This window comes from Eriocheir sinensis, unplaced genomic scaffold, assembly GCF_024679095.1.
Source record: "Eriocheir sinensis breed Jianghai 21 unplaced genomic scaffold, ASM2467909v1 Scaffold424, whole genome shotgun sequence".
NCBI classification, from domain to species: Eukaryota; Metazoa; Arthropoda; class Malacostraca; order Decapoda; family Varunidae; genus Eriocheir; species Eriocheir sinensis.
The window spans coordinates 158,346-185,040 of NW_026111748.1; the positions used below are offsets into that span (position 1 = coordinate 158,346).

General features: G+C 46.5%; 1 protein-coding gene across 5 annotated transcripts in view; it reads right to left on the reverse strand.

The window, feature by feature from the left end:
- Positions 1 to 875: 875 nt before the first annotated feature.
- Positions 876 to 26,695, reverse strand: part of LOC126992242 (N-alpha-acetyltransferase 80-like) — a 70,888-nt gene continuing 45,068 nt past the window's right edge. For 2 of the 5 annotated variants that reach the window (XM_050850904.1, XM_050850906.1), the window contains exons 2-3: positions 8,878 to 9,005; positions 876 to 6,615 (exon numbers count right to left, since the gene is read on the reverse strand). In XM_050850904.1, coding sequence (XP_050706861.1) covers positions 6,045 to 6,615; positions 8,878 to 8,987 — 681 coding nt within the window. In that variant the 5' untranslated portion in view covers positions 8,988 to 9,005 and the 3' untranslated portion in view covers positions 876 to 6,044. The other 3 variants (XM_050850905.1, XM_050850902.1, XM_050850903.1) reach the window with 3 other exon arrangements.

The following is a 26,695-nucleotide window of genomic DNA, read 5'->3' on the forward strand; positions in this document are numbered from 1 at the left end:
GATAGTGTGATCAGAATGCACTTAAAAGCTCCATGTTTTAAATCTTCACAGTTCAACTCATCATAATACCATTTTCTTTCTTGTTTTGTAGTTTTTACAATTCATCTTGGTTCTACAGTCATTGCCGAGTCTGATGGTGTCAACCAAAACTGGCTATCTCGTATATGAGGTGAGCTATGGCATATAATATAGTAACATGTCTCAATAGAGCATGTAAAATGTGGTCTGACATGAGTGTTAGCAGGAGAGTGGTGCAGCCAATCAGCTGCAACCTTTCCAACTGCAAACGCCAGGAATCTAGCTTATGAACAATAGTCTTGAAATATTGCACTGCTGCTTTTCATAAGACAAAAAGCAAGTGTCAAAAGTAAGTTGTGGCACTGCTCTCACTTCCAGTCAGTCAGGAGGAACTAGTGTTGAGTATCCTCCTGACGGCTGGAGGCCACTGGCTGCCCCACTGCATCCAGAGGTCAGTGGCACAATAACATCATGTTGTGTTTAACAAGACTCGCACCTCATGATATTATAACTTATCATAACAAGTGGATGTGATGTACAAAATCCTCAGTATAGATTTACTAATAATTTCTGATACCATTGAATTGCTTTATGCTATGCCATTAAAATCATTTGAGTGCATTTTACACCATACATACATACACAAAAACAGTCACAGGAACAGTACAAATGTGCATATTACCAATGACATAAGTGCTGCATTTTTTTCCTGTTTTGTCATTTATGATTGTTTTACCAAAATTAAGGAATTCAAAGAAAATTTTAAAGGTATGAAGGCAGGTTTTTAGGTCTGTTCTTGTCCAGCACGGCAAGAATATGAATCTGTTCTTGTCCAACACGGCAAGAATATGAATCTGTTCTTGTCCAACACGGCAAGAATATGAATCTGTTCTTGTCCAACACGGCAAGAATATGAATCTGTTCTTGTCCAACACGGCAAGAATATGAATCTGTTCTTGTCCAAAACGGCAAGAATATGAATCTGTTCTTGTCCAACACGGCAAGAATATGAATCTGTTCTTGTCCAACACGGCAAGAATATGAATCGGTGTTGAATCTGAGAGAGGAAAATAAAAGATTAGCAATGCTATCGTGACTTTCATAGAATGGTGCTCAAAGGTAAAATAATAAGTGACATTTTTGACAGCATCACATTTTTTAGATCATCAAATAGGAAATAAGACTACATAGGCATGATTCTTAGCATCCCAGTGAATTTAGTGTACCTGGCGACTCCAGCGCCAGACCGCTTGTATACTTTCTTTAAGACATAATGCTTGCACAAAACTTTTAGTACCATCAATTTTACTTTTTTCAATTATTATTAGACATTCATATTAGAATAACCTTAATTATTTGTACACTAAAAATGACAGAAATGAATGGGATGCATCTCCATAGGGGCAGGTTGCTGGTTTTATGTAAGTCCTGCTGCTGTGCTCACTCCAGGCTGGAAATACAGATCCATGACTAGCATCTAATTATTATGTACATGACAAGCTTCATTTGAAAGTGTATTATAGTATCCTACACCAATTCTTTGTACATAGTGTTCTCCGCAATGTGACCTTAGTGACGATAGAGCTGTGTGGTCATAGCTGCAAGGATGTTAGCAATTGGCACCCTTTTCAATTAACAAAAAAAAAACATCTGGGAACCTCCAGTTTCTTTAATTCTCGGGACCTCTCTGTGATTAGCAGCCTGGCACCTGCCTTGTTTGGAGTGAGCATGGCACCACTTCTGCCACTCGCCAGTTTACGTGTAGTCAGTAGTAGTTATTTAGCTATACAGTACAGTTCAACCTGGACATTGTTACTGTGTATGTATGCTCATGTATGGCATGAATAAGTAAAATAAATAAATTATGTTGACATGTTTTGTCTCGGGTGTTCTTTATCATCATGGCAGCAGACTTGGAGGGTGCGTAGAGGACAAGGTATAGTTACAGAGGTAATGGTTTGTTTGATCTATCTGGGACTTGGGTGTAATGGTGATCCCTGCACCCTTATATCTAGCTCTATCTCCAACATCCTGTTCCTTCGAGTGTCTCTACCTTCCCTATTCTGGCACTCCCACTCAGCACACATAATCCCTCATCTACTGATTCTTTCTATCTAATACTCATCCACTCTACTGATTTATTTCTCTCATGTCCACACCATCTTGGAACACCATGCCACACACATTCATCCACTCCATAATCCCTTCAAGGTTAAACCCATATGGAAACTCTCATACTACATATTCATGATTGATGTGCCACATTCCATGTCCATGACTCTGATGCATACGTATAACAGAGTTGGGGCAAAATGCTGCTTCGTACATCCTCCATCAACACGTTCACGCTTCCTCCTTTCATATACCTATTACCTGTCTGCCCTTCACTGCTCGCTCCCTCACCTTTCAGTGGTTACATGGAGCTGTCTCTTAAGTACCAACAGTTCAATCACTTCCTAGATACTCCACAACTACATCATATTTCAGCATTTCTGCCATTATACCATCATTGCCAGGAGCCTTTCCTGGTTTTAACTTTATTGTTTCTTCTATCTTATCCCTCTCCACCTCCCCCTGTGGATATGGCTGCCCTCATTCTCGTTCATCACAGATTTAAAATGCTTTTTCCGTACCTTCTTTACCACCCGATTCCTTTTTGCAAGTACCCATCACTCCCCTTAATCCTGTTAGTCACTCGTTCTTCCCCCATTTCTTTCAATTTCTTTCCAGAAGTGCTTTTGTTCTGATGTTTTACTGATATCTTCATGCCATTACTTTCCCTAACCAATCTTTTTACCAATGCCTTACTCTCTACTTTTTTCTCTCTCACTTCCATCACATTAATTATTTTCTCTGTAGTACTTTCTTAGTTTGCCACTCTTGTTGATTTCATTAATATACGTTAAAAATTAGTACTTATAGTAGAGGTGAACTTTATTGTCAAGTGCTAATGAACTCATTGGAAGCCTTGGTACTTTGGAGAAATTAGTAAGTAACATTATTATTGAGTAATTTTCCTCTCAACTGACTCTGTTATCTCATCTGTTCACCTCACATTCCCTTTCCTCTTCCACACTCTATATCCAGCTACTTCTTCAGTTACCTTAAAAACTTAACTTTAAAAATCTCTTAACACCACTCACTCCAGCACTGTAATCTATTCCTACTCTTGCTCTTCCTGGAGATTCCTTCATGGCTGAGTGTAGTGTTCAAGTTACTACACCATTATGGAGACATTCCTTTCTATAAGTTCTTAAGTTTAAACACAAACCACCTGAGATCTCTGTTGCCAGGTCATCGTACTCAGAGCACAGTATTTACCAGTTTCTGACGCCTAACTGTTGCCAAGAAACATCAGGATCTAACTCTCTTAACGATAACTATAAATTAGTTTCATTACTGGTGCCCAGAAGACAGTTTAGGGGTCGGAAGTCGGGAAATATAAGCGGCTGAGTACGACAATCTGGCAACATTGCGGCCGAGATGCTACTGTCTCATATTAGCAAAACCAGACCCCAAATTAGTGGCCCCAAAGGGAATCTGGTTTGCCATGAGTATAATAGATCCATGGAATGCACTCCCTGAGCATTGTAACAGCACCATTAATCCGTTAGCAGTGACGGGCCAAATTTGTGGCTTTACCGTGTAGCAGTGAACCAAATTTGTGCCACAATTTAACCCCCACAAAATAGATGATACATAAACTGATCACAAATGCTTCGATATATATTATGAAATGGTTTGTGCGAGTGATGATTTTTTTCTCATTTTTCTCGCTTAGAGGGACCATTAAGAAACAGGATCCCTGCTGCTACCGGGTTAATCGCCACATTCAAGTGGGATAAAAATTACAAGACATGGATGACATATGTGATAGAGGTGGGAACAGTTTCCACTAACATTCTCATCAACCTGTAGTGACTCGAGACATACTTGAAGAACTCCAAAGCCCTTGAGCCATGGGGAACCTCTTGGGCCCAACACTCACAACACAAGAGCCCAGGTTTGATTCCCAGGCTGGTTGTTGGGAAATTAAATTATTCCCAAGAAGATCAATTTCTCATTTGCTTTGAGAAGTGGCAGATCTCCTTGTGACAAAGCATGTAGGGTGGGAAGAAAATGTGGAAGGGAAAACAAGAGAGGAGTAAGGGAGAAGGAGACAAAAGGAAAAGAAATTAGGATGGGGATGAAAAAGAAAGGGGAAAGGAAAGGATAGAGTGGAAAGTGCATAAGCATGGAAGATGGGGAAGGCAGATGGTTAAAAAAAGAAAAGGGAGTAGAGTGGAAGGGAATTAAATGAGGTGGGGGAAATGGTGAAAGTTAAAGGGAGAAGAGGAATGGAGACTACTTACTATAGGCTCACAATTAAATTATGGTGTACGTCACAAGGACCATGGGTAATATCTAAATCCATGCATGTGAAGAAAATACATTAGATTAAGCTTTGGGGGGAACAGAGTATGATTATGAATACTTATAAAGACTCTTGCATGTGTTAGGGAGGGAGGAGGAAGCTTACAAGTATAAAAAGCAGTGGCTTGGAATAAAATTCATAATAGTGTACACAATCCTTAAAACTGAATGCTTAAATGCTAGAATAACTCTTTATTAATTGACGGTACCAGGGGTGTCAAACTCGCGCCCCCCGTGACAAATTTGGCCTTATTGTAGGGGTCCACAGGTTAAAAAGTGACCAGAAAAGAGGGAACAGGACAAAAAAGGTTGGGGACCACTGATACAAAGGGAAAGAGAAGCACTTGTTTGAAAGGGGGGTAAAGAAGAAGAAAGAGAAGATGCTGGTAGCAGTCAAAGCGGAAGGGAGAGGAGGTTGGTTGTATTTAGGAGGAAGAGAGGGGTTGGCTGTATATATGTAGGGTGAGAGGAGAGGGTGTTCGCGGCCTTGTATCTTGGTGGTGAAACATTTCTTTCAAATATTCATGAGGCCAACAGGAAGGAAGCCTGGTTCTGTCTGATAGGATGAAGGGAAGGGGGGCCATACATGCAGTGAGAGGAGAGGGTGTTCGCAGCCTTGTATCTCGGTGGTAAAACGTTTCTTTCAAATATTCATGAGGCCAACAGGAAGGAAGCCTGGTTCTGTCTGATAGGATGAAGGAAGGGGGGCCATACATGCAGTGAGAGGAGAGGGTGTGTGCGGCCTTGTATCTCGGTGGTAAAATGTTTTTCAAATATTCATGAGGCCAACAGGAAGGAAGCTTGGTTCTGTCTGATGAGGATGTTCCTGGGCTTCTATCTCAGTGGAAAAATCTTTTGTTTGGGAGGCTGACAGGAAGGATATGAACCCAATTTGTGCCCAATAAGAGTGATTGTATTATTTGTACTCGCTTCCATTGACCCTATGACCTTAGTTTTTGGACGTTAGATAAGTCTGGTGTTCAGCCCCTGGCCCCAGTCAACTATGATTAACCCTTAGCCGGCAATGGAACCATATACTATAGACGGTCCAAAAATTCAGTCAGTCAGTTTTGTATGGCAGAAACGTAATAACACTTCCAGATTGCAGTAGAATCTATAGAGACGATAGCTAGGACATCTCTTATGCAGCGTAACTATTTATGCTACGGTCCTAAGGTTGACAGCGACTACATATAGACAATTCATTTTTGGGGGTAGCTACTCTTCAAATACTGCTGCCATCTAAGGGTTAAACTTAAGGCATTTGGTCCATGTGGAGGGTTCATCTATACTTGTGGACTCTAGATTTTGTTATGTCATAGTGTTCTCTGACGATTTTCTAACCATCATTGGATTTGCTTATTGATGGCGCTACCTAGTTGGGTAAACATTTAGATCCACTCACATCTCTCACACAATGTTTTAAGATTCCTTCCCTTATCAACATCCGACTCGGGAGCAGAGAGTTAAGTCTTTCATGTTAGACATATTACAACCATAAGGGGTAAATTAATTGACCATCCCTGTAACGCAAATCAGCCATAAGATTCATCCGTATGGCTCATTCTTCTGTTAAAATTTCAGCTTCACACACTTAAACTACCTTTCTACTGTTATAACTGCTTTTTCATGTACATTTTTTCCATGGAAGACGAATCTAATTTTGTAATATGATTCTTAGTCAGTTTTTTGGGAGCAGGGGGTGGAGGAGGGGCAGTACTTGGTGACGCAGGACTCGACGATGATGATGATGATGCACTGTCCTTAACATGTGACTCACTGCCATTCAGGGACAACGTCTCAACACTTTTGGTTATCTGCGGCACAATGAACTGCTTGGGTATGAGGTGCTTATTAATAGCTCCTCCGTAGATAGTGACGGGTGGACAGAAGTCATAGCCAAGCTTGCCATAAAACACCTGCTGGTCATGGGTTGAGAGGTACATGATACTAAAGCCACACCCTCTGGCGTACTCCTCGGTCTTATTCATGAGGATGCGTCCATACCCAGACCCTCGAAGGTTCTGGCGGATGATGACAGATTCCACCCAGGCTGCATCTGGTTCCCTGGGCACAATGGTCATCCTGGAGTGTCCCACCACCTCTGCGCTGCCTTGCGGGGTGGTGCGCAACAGGACGAGATTTGTAGGGAACTCCTCACATGATGATTTCAGTGTCCTCATCCTGAAGCATCAATGACAGTGTTACCCAGCCATGATTGATGACTGAGATATGACGTATAATGAGCATATAAATGACAGTGGAAAACATAAATGCTGTCTTCTAAAATCTGGCATGATAAGCAACATACAAATTTCTATACAATTCATTAACATCTTGGGTATGAAGAGATTACTTAATGGTATGAAATGTAAACTTGTGAGTCTTGTTTGCCTAGTGATGGCCCTCAACACATCTCCATGCTTCTGTAGTGTTGCTTCTTGTAGTTTCTGTGGTTCTTGCCTTGGACCCGTATCTTGGTGTTCATTACGAAAGTATATTACTTTTATTATACTTTTAGTCTACTTCCTGCAACTCTACAATAAAGGTTCACATTTCCAGAGGTGGGCGCGGTACTGAAAAATCAGTAGTGTGGTTGCGGTAGTGCGGTACTTTTTCCGGAGTAGTGTGGTCCCATTTTTTTCTTTCCCAGTGCAGTGGCGGTGTGCGATACTGCGGTAGTGGTAGTCACTAGTCAATATAAAAAAAAAACTTCATTGCCTATCCTGGCTACCCATTGACTTCCTTAACTTGTGAGATACAAAAAAAAATAAAGGAGGACTGGGGGAAGGAGAGAGGGAGGTAAGGGCAGTGGCGTAGCCAGAGGGGGGGCAGGGGGGGCGCATTGCCCCCCCTGGGAATTTTGGGGGGAAATGCTGGAACAGATTTTGTATGCTCTTTTTGTCATAACTTTTAAACTGTTTTGGAGGCACAGCCACAGTGTAAAGTGGTCATGATAAAAACCTCTCACAACAATAAATTAACCGTTTTTGTTAGTTATGTTGTGGTTTTCAGTTGACTCCCAAAGTTCTTGTGCTTCAAGCTTTCTTGCCTGACCATTGTTACAAAGAAGGCGACTTTGCAGACTGCTAAAACTGTTTTCATCAAAGTCTGCAAGGTAAATATCTGGACACATTCAGTAGGGTGAGTTGGAAAGGAAAGGAAGGATGAGAAGGGAAGTGATGGGAAAGGATGGGAAGGGTAGGGCGGGAAAAGGAAGGAAAGGGAAGGGAAGGGATGGGCGGGGAAAGGAAGGGATGGGTAGGGAAGTGAAGGGCGGGGAAAGGAAGGGATAGGATGGGAAGTGATGGGATGGGAAGGGAAGGGCTGGGAAGGGAAGTGAAGGGCAGGGAAGGGAAGTGAAGGGCAGGGAAGGGAAGTGAAGGGCAGGGAAAGGAAGTGAAGGGCAGGGAAAGGAAGGGATGGGAAGGGAAGGGCTGGGAAAGGAAGGGATGGGAAGGGAAGGGTGGGTAAAGGAAGAAAAGGGCAGGGAAAGAAAGTGATGGGAAGGGAAGGGATGGGTAGAATTTAACATCAAAGAGCGCTACTTCTGGTGCCAAATGTTTTTGGGAAATTTTTCAAGCATTCACATAGATTTAAATATTAACTGAATGAGTCCGATTCACTGAAGAAAAAAAAATCTGTGAGCATGCTGTGCTTTCTACAGACCGCAAAAAGTACTGCAGGATCTTTTAGTGTGGTCCGCAGTAGTGCGGTATTTTCAGACAGTTTACGGTAGTGCGGTACTTTTTTGTGATGCGGTACTACTGCACTAAGTACCGCACTTGCCCACCTCTGCACATTTCTCGTCTTCATTCGATCATCCTTTTCCATCCTTCTGTCCCACTCTTGCCTCCTAAACTTCAACTCTCTCACCTCATTCTTGATACATATTGTTGATCCAATTTCTTCATTCAATTCAAATTCTTACCCCCACCAGCCAGTCATTACGTTAAGTGAATGATAAGATGGTAGTAGTTTTGAAAATGGTAGGTAAATATGTGTTATGTTGATGCTTTTGAGAGGAATGGATGTGTACCAGTACCTTCAAATGACTGTTTTCAATACTCTTGATAGTCTTAGATTAATAAGCTTAAAACAATGGCAAATACTCTTCTACATTTTGCTGTTGGGGAGTAGGGACATTACAGGCTTATTTCTGTATCTTTTTATCCTTTTTTTTTTCTTGAGCTGCCTCCTTTATCGAAAAAAAAAAGTAAGTCTTGCTCCTCAGCATTTTAATCAAGAGAAGCTAGTGAGGAGGGCATCTGAAAGGCCAAAGAAGACCTGGAGATAGTGTGTGACATGAGAAGGATGAACATGAGGGAGGAGAGAGTACAAGATCATCAAGAGTGGGAGAGACTTGTAGCCCGTCCAACCCCATAAGGAAAAATAAGGATGTTGAAGGAAAAGCAGAAGGGCATCTGTGTGTGTATGTCCCCTGACCTGAGTGTCTTGCTGCGGGGCCACTGGTCGTTGAGGATCTTCACGCAGTCTTCCATGTACTCAGGGTGGGAGTGGAGTGTCACCAGCCTCAGGCCTTCCTCTCCCTTCATCTTGGCTCATCTCTCCTCCTGTAAACAAGGTGCACTGTCATTCTCTCTATACAGGTATGTGAATTTACTCTTTTCCCATAGATCATTCCAAGACATAATGATTTGGTTTGCCTTAATGGATATAATATACTATCAGGGGCAGGCATTTCCCACAGGCATTACTATATGCATACGCTTCTGTGGTGCAGTGGCTAGCGTCCCTCATCACAAATCTGCAGATCTGCGTTCAAATCCTTGCCTGAGCAGTTTTTCAGTGATTTGGCCTTCCACCACCAAAACCACGGTTCCCTACAGGGATTAATTGACCGCATTATACATGTGGGGGGGGGGAGGTCCAGGGGGGGCTGTTTAGCAGGGAGATTGAGGTGAGGTTATGTAAAGTTCGCTTAGAGTAGTTTAAATATGCTCACCCACCCTAAAGAACTGATTTCCAGGGCATCATACATGTGTGTGTGTGTGTGTGTGGGGGTGGGGGGGGTCCAGGGGCACGGTCCCCCCTGGTTAGCAAGGGGGGTCCAAGTTAGGTTATGTAAAGTTCGGTTAGAGTAATTTAAATATATTCACCCACCCTAAATAACCGATTTCCAGCGCATCATACTTGGGGGTCCAGGGGGCACAGTCCTCCTGGATAGTAGGGTCGAGGCAAAAGCCCTGTTAGCTGTTAGGTTATAAAGTTCAGTTGGAGTAGTTTAAATATATTTGAAATGCGATATGGGCCATCGAAAATGACGTGGGACGGAGTGGGGTGCCGGCGGCCACTACGCTGTGCATCTAATGACACGCCCAACACTCGTCAACAGACCAGCTGCGGCGGCTGCTAGGTTATATTGGAATAGTTTACAAGAGTATGCATTAGGAACTTTCCTTACTTTCGAGACAAGGGAATTTTCCCTAATTTAGAGATTTTGGTAAAGATTCGTATTAGGTCCGTGCCAGTATCTCATAATCTACTTTATGAAACATCAGTATCTCTTCATATATCTTTTCTACAAACCTTCAACAGTCATGGAAACGCTTTGAAAATCCAATTCAAGGACTTTTTTTTTACTCTTGAAAATAGGGATAACTTTTACGAAGCGTAGCCTCCTCTGGCGGCGATGACTCTTGCAACTACAACCGTAAAATAGCTCGCAGAGGGTTTAGGGTCGGGGAGCAAATTTAAACTACTCCAACCGAACTTTACGACCTACTAACGGGGGGCCTGCACCCCCCTTGACCCCCCATTCTAACCTGGACCCCCCCAACATGTATATGTGACTTATTTCAGCAAGGAGGTATTTCTCGCAACACCGGCTGCAACGTCGCCAGAGGAGGCGACGCGCTTTCGTAAACATTATCCCCTATTTTCAAGAGTAAAAAAAAAGTCCTTGAATTGGATTTTCAGAGTGTTTCCATGACTGTTGAAGGTTTGTAGAAAAGATATATGAAGAGATACTGATGTTTCATAAGGTAGGTAATGAGATACTGGCACGGACCTAAAACGAATCTTGACCGAGATTTTTCTAGGGAGATTTTGGAAGCCCATTTTTCAGTGATTTGGGCTTCCCAAAAAAAATCCCGGTAAATCTTAAGAATCACCACTCCACCCCCTCCACCACCCCAGCCCCCCCAATCCCCCAAGACAAGCCTGGGGAACTGTGGGGAACCGGGGTATTGGCGGGGGGGAGCCCATATCACTGAAAAATGGCCTTCCAAAATTTCCCTAGAAAAATCCCTAAATCAAGAAAAATTCCCAAGTCTCGCAAGTAAGGAAAATCCCTACCGTATACTCACATGCGTGGGATAATCGCTAACCAAGCATACCATCGCTAACCACCCCAAAACAACCCTGAGCCATGACTCAAGGTCATCCGGGACTCGGGCTGAACAGGCCTGGGCTATACCCGGCCCTCAGCACGGCAGCCGTTGGGCTGCGTGTTCTAAAAAAAAAAATAACCACGCGTGGTGGACCTGGTTTCACATGCGTGGGCTAGTCGCTAACCAAGCATACCATCGCTAACCAAGCGTACCATCGCTAACCAAGCGTACCATCGCTAACCAAGCGTACCAACGCTAACCAAGCGTACCAACGCTAACCAAGCGTACCGTTGTTAACCAAATGTTTGTAGAAAAAAAGTATATGAAGACCTGGTGATGCTTCATACGGTAGGTATTGAATGCGAGCTATTTTGCGGCGGCGGTGGCGTTAGCTCGATTAATCCCTTTAGGGAGCTGTGGTTTTGGTGGTCGTTAGCTCGATTAATCCCTGTAGGGAACAGTGGTTTTGGTGGTGGACGGCCAAATCACTGAAAAATGGGCTTTCAAAATGTCCCTACAAAAATCCCAAAAATCGGGAAAAATCCCTAGTCTCTAAAGAAAGGAAATTCCCTAACGTATACTCTTGTAATCTATTCCTATATAACGTAGTAGCCGCTGCAGCGGGTCTGTTGACGAGTGTAGGGTGTGCAATTGGATGGTCAGCGTAGTTGAACCCCCACCCCACCACCCCAATTGTAGTCGAGCAACTCTTGAGAAATGTCATGTTTCATAATTACATATGGTACAATACTGACGGTTAACCCGTCCACTTCTTGTAAGTTGATGCTAGATAATTTTTACCGAGTAGTTTAAGGTACAAAATAAAAGAGATTTGTGACAGCTGTCATCCAGATCGAACTGACGCTCCTGGTGTTAACTGACGCGGGAGTGACCTACCGACTGCTACGTATGACCCTGGCCTCCATTTTACTCAAACTCCACTATAAGTATCGCGCACTGAACAATATCCGTTTGTTTTCTGACACGTGCTTGTCACACCATGTGACACTTGACACGCCCGTGTCTTTGTTGGACCCGGTACTGGGATAGTAATCGGTCCTTTTGTCAACCTACATGCACACCAATAAAGAGGTTAAATACTTAGTTAACACTTACCGAAAGGTAAAGTAGATGGATATTTTGAGGGAGTGAGTGTCGGGCCTTCCATCCATTATGGCGGCTTGAAAACAACTGACTTCAGGAACCCGCCATTAGGTGCCGCCGCTGATACCCTCGCGTAGTAACATTTTACGAATGTAAAAGAAAAAAAAAATAGCTGCGGCATTAGTTGCTTTAATATAGAGAAAAAATACTTAAAAGACCGTTTTTTTGTCCGAAATCGTTATAATCCATGCGCATTTTGGATATTACTGCCTTAGGAACTAGTTTTTAGGGTGCACTGCAAGGCAGGTATGAGGCTCAGTCTGTGTATAGAGGCGGTTGTGAAACAATAACAATGGACTTAGAAAATCCAAGCCACCTAACTCTATAATTAAAGAGGCTTGCCCCCCTGGCCCCTCCCCAAGGTAAAAGGTATACGAAAATGCATTATAATGATAATTCTTTCACGTGCTAAATTACTACGAATATTGGTTTGGAGTGGTTATTCTTAAGTTTTGCCCCAAAAGTTTCGTTATGAGTGAAATTACAAAAATAAGAACATAGGGAGACTGCAAGGGGACAAGTGACCTACAATCGGCAGCTCCAGATTCCACCCCACTACCACCTGTCATCCTCGTCCATGTAGCTATCTAGTGACATTGAGTGAGAAGTTAGGAGTGGGAATTTTGCCAAAGAATTTTATTAGGGGTGCTCTGGGGGTCGTAACAGAAGTAGAATTATGTTAGGAGTGAAAACCTGCAGCTGCCACACTCACCCGCTGAGGCCACGTGTGTGTGCTGGGCGTGGAGGCGTTGTGTCCTCGCGCCCTAAATAGACACTCACTCCCTCCCGCCAGATTATCGTACTCAGAGCATAGTATTTACCGGTTCTTGTCGCCTAACGATTGCCAAGAAACATCAGGAATTAACTATTTTAACGATAAATATAAATGAGTCTAGTTACTGGGGCCCAGGAGACAGTTTTTGGGTCGGAATTTGGTAAATATAAGAGGCTGAGTACGAGAATCTGGCACGTTACCGCGATCACGTGGAGTTTGTTTACATTTGCAAGAGGGTCGAGTCCCTTGATAGAGTCCCGACATAGGCGGCCCTGTGTAGAAAGCTGCTGGGCGCCATCTTTGGCCCTTCGAGCACCGCGCCGACTTTGAACGGAGGTATTAAAAGTAATAATTTTACCTATTTTGGAAGAGGATTCTGTTGCTTTTTAATGTAACAATGCCTTGCTGCCTAGCCTTCGGCTGTAGCAACATGCCACAGAGAGGACACAAAATGTATAATTCAACTGCAAGGCCGCTGAGAAGACAGAGGTGTGGTAACAGTCGTCTTGGGAGGAAACCATCGGTTATGACAGCAAGACACACACACTGCCATTGTGTGTGTCTTGCTGTCATAACCGCCCTTCCTTTGTACTGTCTATGGAAAATTGGAAATCATTGTGAGGGATCTCGAGGCACAGCTACGAGGACTGAAACAATCGTTCACCTCAGGTCCTGCCATCGAAGCTGATGAGGGAAGCTGTGGCCCTTATGGCCAAAATTATTGGATGTGATCTCTCCCACAGTTGTTATTACAGACTCACAATGGATATTTCACACTCATCAAGGCCACAGTCTAATAGACTGGACGTGTTACAAGAGTTTAATGAACAGAAGCTAGCTTTTGCTGAGCCATATCTGTCTTGGTAAAACTCTATAATCACACCCAACTCACTCTAAACGTTAACACATTATTGTTTAGATTGTATTTGCTAATCATCACTGGTAGCCGTTTCCATTATTATTACTCGTTTATGAGATTTTTAAATGCGGGGAAATATTACTATTTCAGCGGTGATAGGTTAGGTTACTATTTGCTCATGTGAAGGGTCTTCAGCTAGAAACTCCTCTAGGTTGGGTTATATAAGTCCATCTTTATTTATCATCCTAATGTATAAGGTTGCACAGTCTTCATTTCCATGGGTACCAATGTCATTATGATGTGTTGAAGACATTTTCCTACAGTATTCTCTGAACCTATTTTGACCCTCAAGCAAAATGAAACACGTTTACATGGCCTTAGAATTTAATGTATTCTTTTTTAATCTACAATAAGTATTTCAGTTCACTTAAATTAAATTAAATGTCATTCAACTCAATGATTGATCTTCACAATACCTTAATTGGAATCGCACAGAAAACTTATTGCATCAACTACAAGTGTGTGTGTCGTGCCGCGGCCTGATGGGCGAGCCTCCCATAACTCCCTCTGCCGGGGGGTACCTCTTTGGCCGACTGGTTAGGTGGTGGCTATATCCCGTCTCGCTGGTCGCGGGTTCGATCCCCGGCGCCGTACACGCAGAGGTCGTGTTGGAGTGTAGTAAAGAGCAAAATTCTGGCATTTTATGTGTGTGTGTGTGTGTGTGTGTGTGTGTGTGTGTGTGTGTGTGTGTGTGTGTGTGTGTTAACAGAAGAAAGATAGCAGATCGGCGAGTAATGGAATTAGTGACCCTAGCTCCTCCCCCACATCATTACACTAATGTTCTCTCTACATGCTAAAGTTTTCTGCAAGAAGGTAACGGAAAGGAAGGAAAGTGCCTTTGCATTAATGGAGCTTGGGTAGTGTGTCGGCCACGTGCCCCATGACAAGTATATCAAGGCTCATGACGTTCAGGAGGAGGCAGCGTCCCTCCCTGCAGGCAAGGGTCAGGCGATGAAGGGATATGTAGGTAAGAGATAGACTTCCCCAACTGCTGCTGATAATGTTTTACAGCGATTAGTATTGTTAAATCCATCCATCACAGCAGCAACACTCAAAGAGAGGCACCCAGACTTGTTTGAAGTCTCTCATCAGTACCCTCTGAGTGCTGCCGCCTCTCAGCACCCCGCCTTGATGCCTGGCTGCTTGGGTTGATGTAGACACAAACTGTCTCTTATTTACTTTTTCAAAGCTCGTTGGCGGCTGGCTCCCTGCTGGCTGTTAGAGGAAGGTGTGCAGGTCTGACACAAGTGTGCTCAGTTTCAGTGGACGACCCGTACGGCTGTGAAACAAAAATACAAAAGAGTGTGTGTGCTAGCGTTTGAAAAGCGCGGCGAAAACAGGGCTAATAATGGCGTCCAAATCGTAGGTTGTCGGGACTCACTCAAGGGACTCTAAACTCAACTGAACTTAACGTTTGGAAAGAGGAAAATAATAGACCCAGACAGTAGACACACGTCTGTTCGGAGCATGAAGGCGGTTCAATGTGTGGCAGATTCCAGAATTCCCATGAGTGCAGCGCTGCCAGTTCGACCGCCAATTATCAGCTTAGCACTCTCTCCCGGCCTACCCACCCACAACCCACCTGTTTATCTCTCTCTCTCTCCCTCTCTCTCCCTCTCTACCCGGGGGAGGGACCTAGGGGGACACACCGACCACCACCACCACCACCACTGCCAACACCACAACGTGGCACCATGGGAAAAAATCGCTGCCACATGTCATAGAATTTATACAAATCCTTGTTATAATCCTAAACATCGACACTCATTGTACTATGTACCTTCCTTTACTATATACAGAATATATAAAATATCGCTTTCACATAGCACATGGATGGGAAATAGATGAGAGACGCATGTACGAAGGCTGATTTGGCAGCATGGGTAGAGGTAAACGACGATACCAGCTCCACCCTGAACCGCCTTCTTGCTCTGAACAGACTATACCAGTACAGTGCCAAACAGGACCAAAACTTTAGCTTATGTATAGGGGAAAAGAAAACAATAGAGCACCTGATAGTGGCCTGCGACAGGTATGAAGAGGAGAGGCAAAGGCTATTGACATCTGTGGTGGAAATTATTGGGGAAGAGGAGTGGCATAGCAGATTGGAGGAGGAAGACGGAGGAATAAGTACCGTGTTAGGACTATATGGCAGTAAGGAGGAAGCAGTGAAACAAATACCTCACACAAAATTTTTCTTGACATGTTGCTGGGAAAAAAAGATCTGAGCAGTGAAAGTGGAGTGAAAAGTGTAATAGTGGAAAATAGCAAAGCACATAGGCAAGTAAATCAGGGAAAGAAAAGGACACAAAACCTAAGTTCAGGATGAAGTGCTGAAGAAAGTGATGTAATACTGAAAAGAAAAGTGTGTAGAAGTGAAAAAGAAGAAAAGAGGAACGAAAGGAGGAGGACCTAAGAAGCGATACTAAGCGTCACAGGTCAAAAGAAGAAGAAGAAGAAGACAATACGGAGCACTAAGCATGACGGAAAAGATAGGCAAGTACCGTTAATTTGAGTACCGGCAATACCGGTACCGAAAGCTCCGGTAACGTTAGTACCGGTACCGGTATTGGTACCCAAAGTTTTTTTTTTTTTTTATCTTAATGACTGATGAAATTCCCAAATAAATTTCCTGTAAAGAAAACTCTCTCTCTCTCTCTCTCTCTCTCTCTCTCTCTCTCTCTCTCTCTCTCTCTCTCTCTCTCTCTCTCTCTCTCTCTTTCTCTGAATGAAGTGAATATTTATTTTTTCGATAAAAAAAATATCCTGTATAGTTATGGATGTACTCGATCATAGTCTAATAACAATAACCACATATATTAGCAACCTAAAAAAGAAAAAGAATCGGACATGAAGAATTATCCAGTAACTCCAATAAATAAATAAAATAATAAAATAATGGAAACGGGAGCTGTGATGGAAACGAAAAGCAGGACAAAATGGTGGGAACTTGGGGAGACGGTCAGCGAGGCAGTGACTCAGCAGCGAGCACAACCTTCAAGGCTTAAACGGCCGTACCATTAGGCAGCCTCTAAACCTTCCTCCTCCTCTTCCCTTAAACGGTGTCCCCTTTCTGCCGGATACTATAAGGTGTTATGCCGGACGTGTTACTTGGGTTCCGTGTCGCCGTCAGGAGACTTCGTGGGAGGGAGATATGTAAACACTTTGCACAGCTTCTGTAGTTTAATATTCTTCCTTAGTAGTACACTTCACTCTGACTCTTCACTTACCACTAGCTTACTATGACTGGAACTCTCTCGCCCTCTTCTCCTAATATATCCAGAACAGTACAGTCTAGAATGTTACAGTATATTTTAGATCACACAAGAACATGTAGCAAAAATATATGCGAGTTGGCAACACTTCCCGCCTGGCGCCTGGCCGCGCCCTGGGAGCGGACAGCTCTTGCTCCCCGCCCTTGCTCGTTTCTCCGGGAGCCTTCTAGAGGCCTGTGGTCGCCGGGGAAGCTTCCAGCAACACTATCCCCTCTTAATTGTGATCGTCCCGATCACACACTTAACTATATGCAAACGTAAGAGAATTAATCAAAAACATAATAATCGTCGTATCGCTGTGGACGCCTGCGTTGTCTCTGTCTTCTGCTCGGTGCCTCCTGCACGTCTGTCTCTTGGTGCGCCTCGTCGTCGTCCGCTTCTTGGGGTGTCCCTGGAACATCTGCCGAAGCCGGGAGGTTATCTCCCTCGGCTGAAAGGTCCAGAAGGCTTATCGTCGTCGACCTCCTCTCGGTCCTGGACGTCCCTTGCGTTTTCGTCGGCTGCTGGGTGTCTGTAGTTGTTCCAGGTGTAGTTTCCCGGACCGTGGTACCTCCATAGGCGGTTGACGTGGACAACTTTCGGCTTGGTCTTTTCCGTTCTCCGTATTCGGTAAGTCACGTCGGATAGGCGTTCTAGCACAGTGTTAGGGCGTTCCAGGGCTCTGTAACTTCGGAGACTGTCCTTTCTTCCTCTGCGGGTTGTAAAGCCAGACTTGGTCTCCTTCCTTGAAGTCAACGTGGCTTGCCCTCATATTGTAACCGCGCTTCATGGCCTCCCCGGAGAACTTCAAGGCACCTCGGACTTGATGGTGCACCTCTTCCAGTCGTTCCTCTAGTTGACGGGCAAAACTGGAGGCGTCCCTTGGAAGGCTTTCCCCAGGAGGCCTTCCTGTCAGTAGGTCCACCGGCAATCGCAGCTCACGTCCAAACATCAGCTTTCCCGGTGAATACCCCGTAGTCTCGTGGGCGGCAGACCTGTAGGCCATGAGAAGCGCAGGCAGCTTCTGATCCCATGAAGACTGATCATTGTTGCACTGCTTGGCCAACTCCTGGCCCAACGTCCAATTAAACCTCTCCACCATTCCATCTGACTGTGGGTGCAGAGGGGTGGTCCGGGTCTTCTTGATACCCAGGAGCTTGCAGCACTCAGCAAGGACTGTTGACTCAAAATTCCTTCCCTGGTCGGAATGGAGCTCGTTAGGCACACCGAAACGACAGAAGAACTCCTCCACCAAAACCTTAGCGATGGTAGTGGCTTCCTGGTCAGGGATGGCGTAGGCTTCCGGCCACTTGGTGAAGTAATCCATTGTGACGCAGATGTACCTATTTCCGTTCGTCGTCAGAGGCAAGGGTCCTGCTATATCCACTGCCACCCGTTCCATGGGGCTCCAACCTGGTATAGTTGCAATGGGGCACGGTGACGCTTCTTGGGGCCCTTCTTTGCACAGCACACCTCACACGCGTGACACCATTCTTCCACGTCCTTCCTCATGCCAACCCAGTAGAACCTTTGGCGCAGGCGACTCAGTGTCTTCTTTACCCCAAGGTGTCCGCTGGTGATCCTGTCGTGCATTTCTTTCAGGACGCCTTCCGGGACTTCAGAGGTAGCACCGTGGAACAGTAGTGGTCAAGACCATCATGAGAGACCCAGCGTCGTTGCAACACCCCGTCGTCTATCCGAAGAGTGTCCCACTGAGTCCAGTAATTCTTGGTGGTAGGGCTTTCTCTCGAGATTACTTCCACCCAGGTCGCGTTGACGACTGACTCAGCCACTCCATAATTGGTCTCAGATCTCGGTCCTCCGCTGCAGTTTTCCCAAGTCTTCCCATGGCACCTCCGCTGTCTGTTCCACTGTAGTGCGGCGGCACATATTCTGGACGCTTTCCTCTGGAGGCAATGTTGACACTCAGGTAGGCAGGGCGCCGGCTCAAGCTGTCCGCGTTACCGTGTGTTAGCCCAGATCGGTGCACAATAGTGTAGTGATGCTGCTCTAGTTTACCTATCCAGCGAGCAAGCTGGCCTCAGGGTTTTCAGTGACTTCAACCACCGCAATGCAGCGTGATCCGTGCGGATGGTGAAAGTTGCACCGTACAGGTAAGCATGGAAAAAGTCAAGGCTCTTGACTACTGCCAGGAGTTCTTTCCGGGTCACGCAATAGTTTTTCTCGGCTGGGGTGAGCTTCTTGCTGAAGTAGGCCACAAACCGTTCCATGTCGGCACATGCCTGGGACAGCACTCCACCAATCCCCTCATCACTGGCATCACAATCCAGTATAAAAGGCTTAGAGGGATCTGGGTAGGTGAGTACGGGCGAGCTGATGAGGGCCTCCTTGAGCTTCTCAAAGGCAACCTGAGTTTCCGCTGTCCACTCAAACTTGCGCCCTTCTTCGTCAGGAGGTGCAGTGGTGCAGCAATCATGTGAAGCCTTTCACAAACCTGCGGTAGTATGAGCACAACCCGAGGAAGCTCCGCAGCTCCTTCACGTTGGTGGGTGTCGGCCAGTCCCTTACCGCAGCCACCTTCTCAGGATCAGTGCGTACTCCAGCCTCGCTCACGATGTGTCCCAAGTATTGGACCTCCTATTGGAACAGGCAGCATTTCTTCGGGCTGAGCTTAAGGTGTGCAGCTCTAAACCGGGCGAAAACCTCTGATAGTCTTTCCATCTCCTGCTCGAAGGTCTGGCCAAAGACAATCACGTCGTCGAGGTAGATGAGTGCCGTCTTCCAGTGAAGTCCCTCCACCCTCTCCATCAGCCGCTCAAACGTGGCCGGCGCGTTGCACAGGCCAAAGGGCATGACCTTAAACTGCCACAGGCCTTGACCGTAGGAGAAGGCTGTTTTCTCTTTGTCCTGCTCCGCCATTTTGACTTGGTGATACCCAGACTTCATATCCAGTGTTGAAAACCACTTGGAGCCCACCAAAGCGTCGAGCGTGTCGTCGATCCGTGGGAGTGGGTATGAATCCTTGATGGTGAGATCGTTGAGGGCTCGGTAGTCCACGCAGCACCTGAGGGAACCGTCCTTTCTCCTGACGAGCACTACAGCAGACGCCCACGGGCTGCTGGACCGCTCGATTAACCCCTGTTGCCGGAGATCATCCATCACCTCATCCATCTCCTTGCGACGGGCTGGTGCCATCCTTCGAGGAGCTTGCTTCACTGGGCGGTGGCTACCTGTGTCGATGTGGTGCTCTACCAGGTCCGTACACCCCAAGTCCAGGTCTCCTGTGGAAAACACATCTGCATTCCTCACGAGAAGCTCCCTGAGCTGTTCCACTTGGGGCTTCTCTAGACACTTGGAGCTCCTGTCAAACAGGTCGCGCAGGTAGTCGGGCAGCTCCTCCTGGGGCTTCGTCAGGGTTCTCCTGCAGACACAGGTTCTTGGTTTCTGGTCGATCTCTTGGCACAACCCCACCATGGTCCCTTGTTTTACTTTCTTTGGGCTGAAGGAGACATTGGCCACGACAACAGGCACTTCCGCTGCAGTAGGGTCTGCCAAAGTACTGCCTACAATCACCCCGTTTTCTACCGGGCATCGACTTCACTCTCTACCACACACAGACTAGCCGGGGGGGCACCCGTAATTTGACAGGGTAACAGCATCTCTGACCTCGGAGGAATAATGGTGGTGCGCTTGACTGTCACTGGCAGGCCCTCCTTGTGCACAGTCGTCAGTGGCACCCTCCTTCCTCCTACAGTCAGTTGCTTAGCGCGGAAGTCCAGCTCGCACCTGTGGGAGACAAGATAATCCATACCTAGGATGCAGGGGTCGTCCATGTCAGCAACGTACACAGAGGGACTCTTCCTTTCCTCCGAGCTCAAACTTCACGTCCACTGGGCCTCTGAGCTCTGCAGTGTCCAGTGACTCCGCACAGTCGATGCGACGTCTTAGGAAGCCGACGATGACTCACCACGTCAGGCCGCACGAATGTGCGTTCCGAGCCTGTGTCGACGACCACAGGCCACAACACTCCGTCAACCTTTCCTCCACTTGGCAGCTCGTCATGGTGGTTCTCCTGCACATTGATATCTTCGGGCATGTACAGGACAGACTGGTCGTTGCCCCGTGAACCAGTCCTTCTTAGTTTCCCAGTGGTGGTCCCTCGTTGGGGCACATTTTCCGACACTCATTCTTCCAGTGCCCTTTTCTCCACAGGTCCAGCACTTGGGTCCTTCCCTGGGTTTCTTCTTAGCGCCACCTTCATATTCCTTCTTCCTCTTATAGCATTCGTTCTCCTTGTGCCCAACCTTCTCGCAGTACCAACACGTTCCTTGGAACCTGTCTGTGTCGCTGACAGCGCCCTTTCGTGCCCTAAAGCCAGAAGTCGAGTCGTCCCTGAAGCTCGACAAGCTAGACCTAACAAAGGACTCAAACTCCATGGCACGTGCCAGAGCTTCCTGCATTGATGTTGGCTTAGCTTGGTTCACTTGTATCTTCAGCTGAGGGCTGTCCAGGGCATCGATGAATTGATCACGCAAAACCCTCAGCAGGTCAGGGGTGGCACCTGGGTATGCCTTGTGTGCCATGCTCTCAAGGTCCTGAGCGAGTTCCTGAAGAGACTCGCCGCGCCTCCTGTTGCGGGTTCTGAACCTAACCCTGAAGAGCTCGTTCTGGTGTTTGGTCCCATATCGTTGCTCCAGCGCCTGTGCCAGCCCGCTGTAGCTGCCCTTTGTTGCATTATCGAGCTGAGCAAGGACCTCCAGCGCCGCCCCTTTCAGGCTAGTGGCCAGCTGTACCGCGCACTCTTGGTCATCCCATCCGTTCCGGGCTGCCAACAGCTCAAACTGAGCGCGGTAAGCCTCCCAGGAGACCTTGCCATCAAACTCCTGAGGCTTCTTTCTAACAGGCGAACCCAGCAGACTCATGGGGCTGGCGAAACTTCCTGCGGGGATAAACTACCCCGGACTTGCGTAGAAGAAGCATCTTGGGTACAACTAGCCCCTGCAGGCACTGGCTGTCTGTTTCCAGCCAAGCAGTCTTCGAGGGCCTTCACTCTGTCACTTACATCACAAACTGCCTGTTCTGTACGGTTCACCTTTCCCTGCACTTCTAATATTTCTTTGTGTGTCGTCTCCCGTACCACCTCCATCTCTTGTTGAAGATTCGTGTGTTCTTTCTCCACTTCTGTCAGGCGTTGTCCCAAGTTCGTGGTCACATCAGTCATTTCTCTTCGCACTGATTCACTTCCATCTTGTACTGCTTTTAGCTGTAGCTGTAATCCTGTGAAGCGATCTTCTAGCTGTTCTTTGAGTTCTTGGAGTGTTCCTTCTTGTTGTTGCTGTGCTCTTTCTTGTTGTTCTTTGAGTTCTTGGAGTGTTCTTTCTTGTTGTTCTTTGAATTCTTGGTGTGCTTTTTCTTGTTGTTCTTTGAGTTCCTGGAGTGCTCTTTCTTGTTGTTGCTGTGCTCTTTCTTGTTTCTCCCCCTGTAGTCTCAAGGCTTCCAAAAGTTCAGTCAACATGTCGTCCCTCTGGGCAGCTTGGGAACGAGTCTCCATGGCGAAAAACAAATGCCTACACTCCTGACACCAGTGTTATGCCGGACGTGTTACTTGGGTTCCGTGTCGCCGTCAGGAGACTCCGTGGGAGAGAGATATGTAAACACTTTTCACAGCTTCTGTAGTTTACTATCGGCGGCCATGGCCTCATCAGCAGACGGCAGGGCAGGGCACGGGGCTGGGGCTGAAGCTGGAGCAGGGGCCGGGATGGAGGAGAGCTCACACACAGGCGGGGGCGTGGAGACTCGCTGCTCCAAGGCCGCCACCCTGGAGATCGTTGCAGCCAGCGTCTCCTGCAGCTGGGTGACTGCAGCGAGGATTTGATGGAGGACAGGGGTCGACCCATCGACAGCGGGGGGACTGGCAGCCGGCACAGGGGGGACGGTAGGCTGTGGCTGGGGTGCCGGAGCAGGAACCTGGCGAGGCACAGGGGTGGCAGTGGGTGAGGCTGGGGCAGCAGGGGCGGACGAGCCCGGCAGGGGCGGAAACTCGGACGGTGTGGGAGCCCCCCGGGCCCAGGCCGAGGACTGAGGGAGAGGAGCAGGGCGGAACACAACCCTAGGGCGACCTTGCTGAGGGTGGTGGTCAGGCGCCGCGACCCGAGATGGTTTAGGCTTCATGTAACGGGCTTGTCGGGGGGCGTTTAAAGGGTGTTGATTAAGACTTCAGCTTCCTTAAGGCGAATTATATTCGTAGCCTTTATGTACAAGAAGCGACGGAGCGAGAGCGACTGTCGTTGTGTGTCAGTCGGACTCTCGTGAAGGAGTGGCGAGTTACAGGTTGGAAAATAATGGTTACAATTGGTCACGTATGTCAAGGTGACCTCCACGCACCATCGGAGTGCTAAGTATACAAAACTGAGACGGTAAACACTGACGGACGACATTCCTATAAGGTGGCGTGATCTATCTGTCGTGGGGTTTTTCCATTGACAATTGTATGCCTAATTCGTGGTGATATTAAATAATAATAATACATTGATATCCTACTATAACACTGCTCGGTCACCTACCAGTGATCGCGACCTCGCGATATATAAAAATCGAAATAGCAGTCTAGGTACCATGAACATACATAGTGGGAGTTTGTCAAGCAGACTGCCTATGATACAATTATATTAAAACACTGGCTATGGAAGAACAGATGTGGAATATAATATAAATAGGGAGAGGGAAACCACAACGTGTGTGACATGAAACATAAGAAACCTCTCAAAAGATAAATATAAGGACACATGTATAAGAAACTATCAACTGGCATAGTTACAGACAATGAAACGTTGATCTAGCTCCTAAAAAAAAAATACAGTAGTGAAACACAGTACAATGTTAAGTATAGGAGCAGCCAGGTTTCTGTCCCCTGACTTGTCTGAGAAAAGGAAAAACTACCTTGCCAGTGGCCTCCCGGCATCCAGTCGCCGTGTCTGCACAACCAAATAATCGTGCAGGACAGAGTTCCTCCTAATAAGGTAGCACATGACGACGAGACTGACGAACATCAGAAACATTGGTACAAAAAATCCAGGGTACAGGTAGGGGAGATGCAAGTAATCAGGCAGCGTTTCCTCCAGGGTTTCCGCAAACTCTGTTTTGTTCGCGAAAGACAATGAATTAAGGGAATTAGTCACATACGAGATGCTGGAGAAATGAATGTCATCGAGAGACCGTAGAGGAAACACTCGATGGGAAATATTGGCCGTGAAAACCAGACGAATCCGGGACGGGTACGTTGTTATGTTAGTGGAGCGGATATAGCATGCTTCCGCTATGGCATAGTGACCAGTAACCCGTTGATAAGTGGTACCCTCCGGGCAGATGACCGATACATAGAAGGACTGAGGGAAATAAAAATAATGCAGACCCTGAAAGTTCTTATGGAAAACAGGCGTTGGTGTTAGCTGCTTGTAAGGGCACAGGGAAAGAGCGTCAGACGCGTTCACGCGGGTGAGGGCGATCTCGCATACCCCTCCCCGAACTGGAAGGAAGGCAAAGAGAGACGCAGAGCAATAGAATCGCCCGAAGACCGTCTCCTTGCAATACTGCAAGAGTGAGTAGCTACCCGTTGAATACAGAGCGAAATCCTTCGCGATTAGAACAAGACGAGGACGTGTCCAGGGCTAACACACTGTCCTTAGCTGAAAAAGGGAACGGGACAATTTCGTGTGCCTCAAACACGTCCGCCGTCTGAAAGGGAACATGAATGATTATGGCATCATGGGTGAGGCTGGACTCAATCAAGGGGTAAAAATATTGACTCATGTCCGGGGTGAATAAAGGCGTCAGGCTATAATTTTGATACCCGATCTGGACAGTCGTTCTCAAATCGTGTAGAAGGAACAAGGCAGGTGTGACTTTACCGTGCGCTGCATCAACCATGTTGCTAATAACCTGCTGATTAGCCGTTGCGACGGAGTTAATGACGTTTTCCAATACATGCAAGGCCTGATCTAGGAGGAGAAACTGATTCACCTGGTCGATCTGTTTGACAACTATGTTGATAACCTCTACCATCTTATTTGTCTGCTCTAGCAGTTCGTCAATGTTAGTATGCAATTGCGCAAGTTTTCTACAATTGGCGTTGATCACCTGCGACTTCTAGCAGCAAAGGAAAGTACATGAGCGTAGTGGTCCCGCAAATCGCGAACGTCCTCGTCGGTAGCCGTACCGAAAAGGAACTTTGAGGCGGACCCAACGATGTTGAGCAACCCCTCTTTACCCGAGTGAACTGAGTGAAAACTATAATCCATGTTTACCTCATCAACTTTTCCCCGTAAGAACAGAATCCTATCCTCCAGTAGTTGAAAAAAGTCAGAGAGTTGGTACTAGAAGGAGCCTTTGATTCCCTAGTCTTGGTAGCCCGGATGGCGTCTGCCATGCCGAGTAGTTTTTCTGAGACTATCCTGATTGTGTCCGTGGTGTTGGTCAAGGAAGTATATGGATATTTTACGAGGAGCACATCTTCTATGAGGAAGACCTCTCCTATGTGTGCCGTGAGGGCACCAGGCTTCAGGTGGATGGGTGTTGTTGCAAGCAGGGAGCCAAGGGACAACAAGATGGTCAGAAAACGCAACATCATGATCTGCAAATGGTGGGAATGAAGTAATTAAACCCGTGGTCTCAAGTTATAGCTATGGGTGTTGGGATTATCTTGTTGAACATTTGACTCTGAGGGGAAGTACCAATATCAAGGTCCAAAGGTGAGGGAATTACTTTCAGACGATCACTGTGAACTTCTATACTGACTCCACAATTCGACTCGAGAACCTCGAACCGATTACCCCTGACATTCCGAACAACTCGGTAAGGACCCACAAATTTAGCCCCCAGTTTCGAACTCCTTTCCGCTTGCTTAATCATGACTGTGTCACCCTCTTTGAAATTCACCAGGACAGCCTGTTTGTGTTGTTTGACATCATTTCAACCTTCGTAGCTTTTAACGTACACCTAACTTCTGAGTGTATCTTGGAAAACATATGCATCTGCTGTTGTGCGTACCTATCAATGTTGTAGAGAGGTTGCTGTGGGGTTGTAAGGAAGTCGTACGGAAGACGTTTCTCCACCCCATACAAAATGTAGTAGGGAGACTTCCCCGTAGAGTCGTTTACCGACGTATTTATGGAAGCGGCTATATGCGATAGCCAATCCTCCCAATTATCGTGGAGATCGTTCACGATAGGCCTGAGGACCTGTAAGATTTTCCTATTAGCCCTCTCCGCCAACCCATTAGCAGCTGGGTGGTAAGCTGTGATGAAGGATTGCGTGATGTTAAACTGAGCGCATATTTCGCTCAATACTGAGTTCCTAAACTCGGTGCCATTGTCACTCAAAGAATTCGAGGAGACGAATGTGGACACAACACGTGAGTCACGAGGGCATGGGCCACGCGTGTGGCTGTCTTGTCCTTGAGAGGCGCTAGAACAAGAAACCTAGAGAACTGGTCGACGCACACCAATAAGTAGCGCGAGCCATGTTGGCTCTGGGGGAGCTGTAGTAAGTCTATATTAACAACATCCCATGGCGCCTCTGGTACTGGGTATTGCAACATAGGTGCTGGCCATTTGACGGACCCCTTGTGCTTAGCACAAACGACGCAATGTGCGACATGTTTTTCTACATCAACCCGTAATGTGGGCCAGTAGAATTTTCGTCTGGTGACAGATAGCGTCTTGTCTCTTCCTGGGTGACCCGCAATGGGTGTGTTATGGACTAGCTTAAGCGTCACGGGGACGTATATGTCTGGGATGACCAGTTGGTCTATAGGTACCGGTTTGGTTGGCCATGACCTACA